At 39.9% G+C, this 10,893-nt stretch overlaps 1 protein-coding gene across 1 annotated transcript; it reads right to left on the bottom strand.

The window, feature by feature from the left end:
- Positions 1-3,288: 3,288 nt before the first annotated feature.
- On the bottom strand, positions 3,289-8,853 carry NMRK1 (nicotinamide riboside kinase 1). Its single transcript, XM_008942490.1, has 8 exons — positions 8,825-8,853; positions 8,308-8,398; positions 7,597-7,645; positions 6,019-6,187; positions 5,869-5,940; positions 4,704-4,810; positions 3,694-3,783; positions 3,289-3,308 (listed from the first exon to the last, which is right to left on the bottom strand). Exons 1-8 carry the CDS (start codon positions 8,851-8,853, stop codon positions 3,289-3,291), a joined length of 627 nt encoding a protein of 208 aa, XP_008940738.1.
- Between the last annotated feature and the right edge of the window lie 2,040 nt (positions 8,854-10,893).

Here is a 10,893-nt window from a genome sequence, read left to right as displayed (position 1 = left end):
TTAGAAATTCAGATTTAAAAACTCTGAAGGTTAGAGCAGAAGCAATAGCTTTGTGACATAAACAGTGATGTAGTAGGAACAAACTTTGACTACTACCTTGTCATGTTCTTGTATTTTAACATCATGAAAACATCAGCTTCTTGGAGTAAAACTAATCCTAAACTTCCATTTCTGTGCTTCTTATGTATAAGACATCAGCCTTCTATAGAACAAAACCACTTCTATCTCATCTGGCTAAACATGTGCAAGACACTTAGTAAAAGTTTTCGTTCAGCTATGACAGCCTGAAGTTGCAGTCAGTGGGTGACACCATTTCCAGAAAAACCCATCCTTTTATTCAAAAAAACAACCACAGGCTCCAGGCTCCTGTCCTGCAGCTGTCACCCCAACCACTTTACATCTAGTGCAGCCCAGGCAGTCAGACAGCACCTGCCAGGGCCAAAACAGATTTTTCCTGTCAGGGCTGCTCCACCTTCAAAGCAAAAGTATTCTACCAACACACCAACATTGCAGGGGAGCTCTAAAAAAGGGAGCTTGTTATGAGAGCTTGAGCTTTTATAACGGCACCTGAAATACTTTAATCTCCCAAAGCGACTCTGAAGAGTTCACTGTCTTTTCTCACTAAGGTGAGTTGTGTAGCAGCTGGCAAGAGGACACAAAATTTAGGGCACCATAGGTAAACCTGCCCAGTTTCCAGAGTGCATCCATGGTCTGGCCCTGCCTGCTTCTTTCACTACTGCTTATGGGCATGGTGTCACTCAATCTTCCCAATCCCTTTTGAATTTGCTGGTACTGTCTACCTCCTATGGCATTAAATCTCATAAGCTTACTGTCGGCTGTGTGAAGTACAGTCTACCTTCATGCAGACCGTCTGTTTCAAAAGATAGAGTGTCCCCTAAACTAGTATTTGTACTGGTATTTGTACTATTTGGTGAATGTTAGTTCTGCATCCACTGGACTCACAGCTTTCAAGATTTTGTAAACATTAACCTTTTTCCCCTCAGTCTTCTCTCTAGAGTGAATGGTCCCACCATTTTTAGTCTCTCCTCACAAAGCTGCTGCTTAATTCCCTTGATCACTTCGGTGGCAGAGACAGCATGTGATGAGCAGACCACAAACCCCATTCCCTGTTTCCCTGCACTGCTCGAAGGGGAGAAAGTAGAGAAATCAGGAGTGAAGTTGAGCCTGGAAAGGAGGGAGGGGGAGGGAGCAGGTGTAAGAAGATTTGTTCTTGTTTCTCATTATTCTGCTCTGATTTAATTGGCAATAAATTAATTTTCCCAAGTCAAGCTGAGTGGTATCTTTGTCCTTATCTTGAACTCACAAGCCTCTCATGTATCTTTTTCCCCTGTCCAGTAGAGGAGGGAGAGTGAGGCTTGGTGGGCATCTGATGGCTAGCTGAGGTCAATCCACCACAACCATGCAAGTATTAGCTCATCTCGCACAGCTGCACCCCTTCCAAAGGGAAATAAAAACAAAACCACAGTTTAGACAGTCCATTGCTATATTTGAGCAAATGCAGCTTGAAGTATTTTTACTGCAAAATAATAATACAAAATAGTATTTAGAAGCATTCTGTCTTAAGCACAACTATACACTGCTCTCATCCGTTTAAGACCTTTTTCTTATATACTTTTTTACATAAGATTTATATAAGGTTTAGGACTTTTAATACTATTAACAAAGCATTCTATTTCAATCACTGTGATCAGTTGATCAGTTCAGCTGACACATAATAAGAAACAGTCTGTCCTTTGCTTTTCAAGTCTGTAAATTCATTTTTATTCTGGCTGAGAAAAAAAAGTAAGATATTGTATAGAAAATTTAAGTTAATACATCACTTATTCAGCAACCAAATATGATGGAACTTCCCAGTTTCTTAGTTTATCTAAATGTATACACAGAAATCCTATAACAAAGTTCTAACATACATCTAGCATACCTGCTTTCTGAACACTTTCACCACGATAACTTCAACTGGAGCTATGAAAATTATTAAGAATTATTTTTCCCTTCCTCCTTCCTGAAGCATGCATTTATTGTCTAGTAGTCTGTACGACCCCAATCTGCGATCTCTCCACAATACATGTACTTGTTAGACATGTACCTGCATTCTCTTTGACACCTTATTACATCATCTTTTTCCAACAACCTGACTTCAGGTTTGTTTGGGTTTTTTTAAGTATCCATTCCCAACTGCTCCAACCAATACACAACATAAAAATTACTTGCCAAGCACCACAGAGGTATTTAGCAAGTCTCAGTTCAGTCATGATGTATTCAATAACAGCTTCAGTTATTGCATAAGCAGTGTAACAGACTGTACAGTCTTAAACTTATCATTGCCACAGCACGCAGCTAGTTCCTCTAGCCATGCCTATTCCTCATTAGAAGCTCACAAGAATATTGAAGGTAATCCCTGTCATTCCTAGATGAACATTTCAGAGTACTGTGTCCAGTTTTGGGCACTACAGGATAAGGACATGGAGGTGCTGGAGCAGGTCCAGAGAATGGCCAGCGAGGCTGGTGAGAGGTCTGGGAAACATGCCTTATGAGGACTGGCTGAGGGGACTGGGGTTGTGTAGTCTGGAGAAGACTGAGAGTGACCTTATTGGTCTCTACAACTACCTAAAAGGAGGTTGTAGTGAGGCTGGTGTTGGTCTCTTCTCCCAAATTACTAATGATAGGACGAGAGGAAACGGCCTCAAGTTGCACCAGGGGAGGTTTCAATTGGGTATTAGGAAGAATTTCTTTACTGAGAGAATGGTGAGACACTGGAACAGGCTGCCCAAGGAGGTGGTCATCGTTCCTGGAGGTATTTAAGAAACAAGCAGATGTAGCACTTGAGGCTATGGTCTAGTGGTTAGGGAAATCTTGGGATGAAGGTTGGACTTGATGATCCTAGAGGTCCGTTCCAACCATAGTGATTCTATGTTTCTGTAATTCTGTGTTCAAATATCTTATTAATATCTTATTAATCCAACAGAACTGCCTCTTTATAGTTTAGTTTTACATACAAAAATATGTTTCTATTATTTAAAATGTATATATTCAATCAGATTTAAAGATCAACCAAAGCATGACTGATTTAAAGGAATTCTAAGGAATGCACTGTCAACACTACTCAGCATCTTATCAATAGTTTACAGAGTTAACAGTCATTACAAATCCACTTGTGTTGTATGAACTAGTATTATGGACATAGATGTAACATCTGGTCAGTTGGCTGGCTTGACAAGGCTTGGGGTTTTCGATTCGTACCAAACGGAAACCAGGCTTTCTACATTATCATGCTGTGACCTGCTGATCTAAAATATAAATAGTACACATTTAACCTGTAGCATCATTTCTCTGTTTGCACATGACATCACTGTATCCTAGAAACTAATATGACCAACACACCTGCTTTCACTGACATTTTGTCCCATATTGCTTCTGTTGCCCCTTTTTTATTATTATTTTATCATCTGATGACAGTTGATCCACGTATTATTTAAGAACATCCAATTTCAAGGAACTTGGAAGTCATAGCCTATGATGACTTAGAGTAATGGGCAAACATGTATAAGGATTATAATCCATAAGGAAATGCAGATCTATATAATCCTTGCAGTATTTTAATATAAAAGGATTAGAGCTTCTTGTTAACTTGCAACAGGATAAGCAGACTTGATTTCCTGTAACATTACTTACTTCCTTCTCTTAGTTTTTTCAATTCCTGCATTATATCACTATACACACAGGATAAAAGCTCCTCCTGGGATTTTGTTCCATCCAAATAAACTAAAAAAGACAAAAGAAAAAATTTTCTTCTGTTCTGTGCCAGTTACCTGTAATAGCAATTAGCAAAATTTTCAGTGTTCCTATAGGTAGAGGAAAAAATAAAAACCAAGAACAGTACCTCCCCTTTCTTCTTTCCCAAATTCATTTTACATGTTAAAAAAATAACATAATGCAAAAGTATTCTGGTTAAAAAACAATATACATTTTTTGGTGGTATAGAAATCTCCGTAAGGGTCGCGGTAATAATGTTAGGACAGCAGTTCAGTGGAATGATTCAGCAGAAAGGTTCCTGTGTAGTGGGCGACCTCAGGTTCCCCCTCAGCTTCAGGGTTTGAGCAAGCCAAGGCAGGGTGCTGCAGTTTCCATTCTCAGGGCACAGTAAGAAGCAGTGTGCTGACGAAGCAGCCACCTGACTTCTCCTTCCTCGGGTGCCCACTCCACAAGCAGGCATCCAAGAGCTGTGCAAGTATGAACGTCACACGAGCTCATGGCAGCGCCCCAGGAGCTGGCCCAGCTCTGGCACCTCTCATGCAAGACTAGTGACTGTAGTGTCTTCAGTCAGCACCTAGGAAGTATCTGCAGCCTGTTAGAGGACTTCAGCCAGGAAGAATTCTGTCAGTGCATCACCTATCGTCTCAGAAGCTGCCCATTTAGTCATATGCATGTATGCACACACAAACTAGCTTGTTAAATGGACTTAATTAGTGATGAGAACGTTTTTATTTTTTAACTTTATATTATTTAAAAAAAACCTATACACTTGAAAAATAAACCAACAAAAGGCCCAAGCCCACTGCCCAAGTGCCACAAAAACATCTGAAGAAAACTTTGTCCTGCTCAAGAAAAACCTACAACCCAACAAAAACTCCTCAAGTGCCACGCTTAAGCATTTTATAAGTTTAAAATTAAGGATACCATACCGATGTTACCTGCATTCTCCTCCAGTTCACTTTTATATTTCAGATACATAGGCCACACGTGTCCATCAAAGTACCCCGGTGTATCTGCTGGCTCATAGACTCTGGTGCTGCACAAAAATATATTTGCTTTCCCATACAAGTTTTGTATTTTCCCCTGGCATCAGCTAGCTTAATAAGAGCATTTATCCAAAATAAACAAAAACCGAAAACACTGGCAGGCTGCATAACTGCTGGAGCAAAGGAGGCTCCCTTGTTTTAATATAATCTGTGAGATAAATTCTTGCTAATGTACCCATTTCTACCAATCAAATTACATTATAGATAAGGAAAAAGGTTTGGAGTTTATTTATTTATTCAGCTGAAAAAAAAGTATTACATATAAATTAAGCTGCATTAAAAGTGTTACCAAAACAAGTTACTTTTTATGTCTCTTTTTTTTTAATTGAGTAAACAGACTTCTTAAGTTTTAAATGATCAGTTTTTTTCCTAATCACTTCCAGCCTGGACACTAAAGTCCTCTAAAGGTGAGTCAAGTGAAAAATGAAGAAAGTGGACTCGACTCAAGCCAGATGAACAGAGGATTTCTTCACTCAGCCAGCAGATTCTGACTGTGTGCACACTACTTGCTCCAAGCACACAGTATTGCTCCACGTCAGACACTGGCTCAACAATCTAAATCAGATATGCAGTGACACTAACGCACAGTCTAAACAAAATGTACACAAAACCCACCCATGAACATTGTTATTTTAACAATAATAAACACATAGCTGTATTCAACCAGGGGTAAGACTGCTTAGCATTTTTTTTAACTGTTTCTCATCCTGGTTTAACTCTAATATGCAGTCAGTAATCTAAATATTTTTTTCTCAGCAACAAATTCTCTGTCCAGTATTGGTAAAACATTTAACATTTTAATATCCCTGTGCTCTAAAATGCAACACACACCCCCTAGAAAAACCCCAATGCCCAAAATCAAACCCACACGTCTCTCCATGTTTTTGTTAGTGTTGTTTAAATACCCAGTCTTCCCTAGGAATCACCAGAGGACCGATGCTCTTAATAGCTTATATTTGGCAAGCACTGAAGGAAAGCTAGTACAAAAGAACTACTCCAGGTTAGGAGGTACAATGATCCTCTGTGTGCAATAACTGCATAATCTTACCTCCTCCTCCTTTTGCACTCTTCATAAGGAAGGGTCAAAAAATATCTTCTATTCCATAGCTGATTTAGCGGCCTAAGGTGACAACATATTTAGTTCGTTCTTCCTTTTTAGGGCAGTTTTTAATATAGCAGGTTACGTATTACTGCTTACTCATAATTGTATAGCAGAAAGCCTTCAACAATCAAAATATGAACATCATCTGTATTTTTCAGGTTGTCACGTGTATTCTGTGGTTTGGTCACAGCACCTGAGCTTGCTGGGCTTTTCATCCAGTTGTGAATACTTTTCACCATTTCATCCATATAGAGGGCATCAAGTACTAGATGAAAATAGAAAGTTAGACACCCCTTAAAAACAGAGAATAAACTTTAAAAAATTGTTAAGTACCCCTAGATTCATCAATAAGAACCAAATAATTTAGACACTAGTCTAAATGAAAAGTAACAGTTTTACCCCAGAAGTTCTCTCTTACACATATAAGTAGTTCCGTGTTTGCAACTGATGATACCCTAAACTAAAGCCTTCCCCAAGACTGCAGTATTTCTGGTGGCTGTGGTCCCTCTGAACTCCGTGGCATCAAAAAGTCTGTGCACTAATTTCGCAGCCTTTCCCTTGGTGATAAAAACTGCAGGGCCCGCTCTCCTATACCACAAAACTTGTAAACACTTAGTTACCCTGAGACGTCCACCCTTCTGTCAGGTGTCACTGACTCAGATGAAGGGTGTGGGCTCACAAAATTTTTTTCTTTGGGTTTTTGTTGGGTTCAGGTTATTTGACAATAACCTGAGGGTAGGGATGGATGGATTGGAAGGAGAAGGGCATACAGTGCCAAATGGCACAACATAGCACCTTTTCTTGTCTGTAGACATGTAAGAACACAGTGAGTAAGTACTGAATGGTAGAAGGAAGGAAGCCTTCGGATAACATAAAAGACATTTTAGAGGAGTTTTTAAGAGCAGCATTAAACCCAGATTGTTGAACCGCAATGTCCAGCTTATCCCTCTAGTTTCACATTCCAGCTTTATGAACTCTAGAAGTTGAGCCAAAGACTGCAGAGCTGATAAGAGCCAGCTTTCAGACAGATTTTAAGGTCCTGGCCAATATTCTAAGTAATACATTTTGTCATTAGCTAATAAGCAACTGTTCACAACGAGATATATCCTGGACCAAAGTATTGGCCTTAACTGCATCTGGATCTAGAAGCTGATGAGACTAAATTGGCATGCTTGAGCCAGCATATAACCTATAAGCTTCAAAACACTTGGTCTCTATGTGAGATCTGACATGAAATAAAGGTATCAGGATCAAACACAAGTTTTGACTGATTTAGAATATGACAATGAAAGAGATTCAAGTGGTAATGAGTTCATTATTAAAGTGGAAAAAGAAAATCCATCATTACATAGGAAGTGATGAGGTTAAGCTTATGCCAGTGCTGCAAGCCAAGACTTTTACACTTAATAGTGCCATTTGCTACTGCACCAGATGCAACAGTAGAAACAGAGCTACAGATCAAAAATAGAAAAGGAAAGGTCAAGCAATACCTTGAACCATTTACTAGTTCAGCAAGTTTTCTTATTTATCTCAGCAAGCTGAAAGAAACTGAGCAAAGGATTTCCCCGAAACAACCATTTGTTTATTGCCTTGCTCGAAAGGGAAGAAGTGTTGAAGGTCAGCATGACAGAGTTTCAGTACAGTGTTCAAAAGCAATGCATCGACATTACTGACCATCATATAGCTTAAATCCACGTTCATCTGTTTCTACTTCAGACTCTGGCTGAAGGGGAAAAAAACATGAGTATTTTCAAGGTTGCTTCTATGACCATTGTCACAAATATAAACTCCTTAGTTACAAACATAAGGGTTATATGGTTTTGTATCCCAATTATTTAATTTATCTTCAAAATCAAACGGCTGTATACAACTGTTAAAGTAAAATACAGATGATTTATTTAATCTAGAACAACAAATTCTCCAAATCATACCTCTTAAGTTCATTAGAGCTTTACTTCAGAAAGAAGAGCTCCTTCACACTCCTTTGCAAACAACTCCAACATCAATGCAGAAGTTGTTTTTCTGTTTTGGTTTTGGAGACAAAGAACCACTTATTGCTGTATGGGTGTAGGGTTCACGGTACCATTAACTTCATTAGCACACAGTATATTGAAAAATGCATCCAAACACACTCTTCATTATCTTAAAAGGTTATCAAAAAAGATGGTGAACTTCTTTTTGCTGGGTGCACTCAAGAGTTTCTAGCCAGTGAAAGCTCAATTACCCCAGTGCTCACTTTATTTCTCTTTCTCATGAAGTTCACATTATTTTAAGACGCATCAATTTTAAAAGTTTATCAACAGGAAAGCTGAAAAGAGACGAAATGATACTAACATCTACTTGAGTCTACTTTTACCTATTATGTATTTCCATAAATACTGTTACCTTAAAGAAGTCATCCTGTGATATCGTGTCACAGTTTGGAAGCATTTTCTTAAGCTTTTCTGCCAGTGTTGTTTTCCCCCCATTTGTTACGCTGAGTTAGAAAACAGTAAAAACTGCATCAAGACAAAAATTGATCTTTTATACATATGTACAAGCTCACACGCACATTTCTATGTAGTTAGACACAAAGACACAATCCAACCTCCCCTCCCTCAATTTAATGTAAATTTATTTACATTAAATACTCTCTACCTCTAGAAATTTTCTGGCAGGTTCCAACAGCTTTCAGACAGCAACTCTACCAGTGCCAAAAAAGAGGTTAGAGAGAGATGGTACCTGAGATTTCCAACACAGAACAATTTCTTAAGAGTTACATGCCATAAAATGAGACAATTGTATGTCATATTTGCAATCTATTTTTGAAAAATATCCATTCATTAATAGAAGTGACATAATTTCATTCTGAAAGGAAGACCAGTCTAGAGCTGCAGAGGAAATTTAATTTGCTAATACTTACCCTCCTAGGCCAATAACCAGTGTTTTCATAATTTCTTCTCTTCTCAGTTCTTCCTTTTCACTGTCAAAAATAGCAGCCAGTGAGAACTCTTAATTGAACAACAAGCAAATAATCTATTGTATTAAGAAATAGCAGTTATGGATAAGACTCAATTTCTGTCCTTTTGTCTTTTTTTCTTCTTTTTTAAAGCTACTGTCAGAACCTCAACTGCTTCTTCAAATGCTAACAAACCAACCTGCAACATACATGCCACATCACAGATTTATGTGCATTTTACCTTAGACAGTATTTTAATAATTTGTGGGGAACCCTGAGAGATTAAATTCTAGTAATACTCCTATCACAGAAGTCCCTAAAGAAAAGCACAATCACTAGCTCAAGCATCAGTGGTATAAAAAAGATATAGGTAAATAGAAGCTCTGGTGAGGAAACAAAGAAAACCTTAAAAAATAAAGAGTTTCGCAGCTCCCTGGGAGCTGCACCCAGGTAGAGGAGCTCGTGTTCTTGGTGATGGACCTCAGGGAGGAGGTAAGCAAGTTGAGGGCCATCAGGAAATGTGAGAGAGAGACAGATGCTGAGTGTTGTACCAACTCCCATGATAGAAAGTCAGCAGGTAATCAGAGACCCTGCTACAGAGGGTCTTCCCCTGTCTTCTCTCTGCCCGACTGACTGTGGTGATGTGGAGGACAGGAGTCAATGTCAAGAAGCTTCTTCCCAGCACAACAGGTGCTCCAGGTGTGTCTGCCCAATGTCTGCCCCACCTCCCCAGGTGCCCTTGCAAAACAGGTATGATACTCTACAAGGGGAAGCAGATAATTACAACAATGATGGATTGCCTAGCATGGAGGTGGCACTGAGGTCAAGACAAACTATGCCTCACATTAGAACTTCTTCAGTTAAGAAGGAGAGCCAAGTGCTTGTTGTCAGGGATTCAGTTCTGAAGGGTGTGAAAGGCCCAATATGCAGAGCAGACCCGCTTCACAGGGAAATCTGCTGCCTCCCTCGGGCCAGGGTTAGAGACGTACAGAGAAAACTTCCTGCACTAGTTCGGCCTTCAGACTACTAATCCTTAATGATTCCGGCAGGCAGCAATGAAACAACAACAAGAAGTCTAAGGGCAAGGAGGAGAGACTTCAGGGCCCTGGGATGTCTGGTCAGGGGTTTGGGAGTGCAGGTTGTGTTTGCATCCATCCCATTGCTTGCAGGGATTGATGAACAAGAAGAGTCAACAGATCAATGCCTGGCTACAAGACTGGTACCATCAGCAGAACTTTGGGTTCTTAATCCTGGCCTGCTTTGCAAGGCACCAGGACTGCTGACAGCAGATGAGGTGCAACTGTCTTGTAGAGGAAAAAGGATCCTGGAGCAAGAGCTAGCAGGGCTCATGATAGGTCTTTAAACTAGGCTCAGAGGTGGTGGGGATAAAACAGGGCTTGCTAGAGAGAAGCTTGGGAGCGGCATGCCAGGACCTGTGGGACAGTGTGGTGGTAGGGTCTTACAGTTGGCTGTCTCAGTAGAGATGGGGGATGATAAGAAACTTCTACACCAAAAGGGAGATCAAGGACTGGAACAGGCTTCCCAGGGAAGTGGTTGAATCCCCATCCCTGGATGTATTTAAAAGCCATCTAGATGGGGTGCTCAGGGATGTGTTGTAGAAGTGGCCTGGCAGAGTTAGGTAATGGCTGGACTCAATGATCTTAAAGGTCCTTTCCAACCATAGTGATCCTGTGATTCTTTTAACAAGTGGCACGCTGAACAGAAAGACTTTTAAAAAATTTCTTTAAGAGTTATAACAAAGAGTCTGTTCAAGGACTGTTAAGAATCTGGTCTCAGCACTTTCCCTTGTTGTGATCACATAAGTGCTCCTCTTCTGCTCCACCACAGATCACTCTGGAGTCATTAAAACTACTGTAAAGGCAGTTTAAGCCATCCTAGCTGACTTACGATGAGAAGGAGTGGACAGCACTTATCTTCTCCAGAAAAGATCAAGGGCTAAAACAATGAAAAGGGTTACATTTGTGAAGTGCTGGTGTTACACCCAACCCTGAATGGGGGTTGGCATATGGATT

Source organism: Merops nubicus, unplaced genomic scaffold, assembly GCF_000691845.1.
Source record: "Merops nubicus isolate BGI_N331 unplaced genomic scaffold, ASM69184v1 scaffold1466, whole genome shotgun sequence".
Taxonomy (NCBI): Eukaryota; Metazoa; Chordata; class Aves; order Coraciiformes; family Meropidae; genus Merops; species Merops nubicus.
Note: the sequence above shows the minus strand (reverse complement) of the source record. Positions and strands in the feature narration are given on the sequence as shown.

Bases quoted from the DNA above. Each gene is read 5' to 3' on its own strand.
- NMRK1 (XM_008942490.1), bottom strand. From the start codon at position 8,853: ATGAAAACACTGGTTATTGGCCTAGGAGG. The intron at 8,399-8,824 runs GTAAGTATTAGC...TTTCTAACTCAG, and splicing joins CTGGTTATTGGCCTAGGAGG to CGTAACAAATGGGGGGAAAA. The intron at 3,784-4,703 runs GTATGGTATCCT...TGTCTTTTTTAG, and splicing joins GGAGAATGCAGGTAACATCG to TTTATTTGGATGGAACAAAA.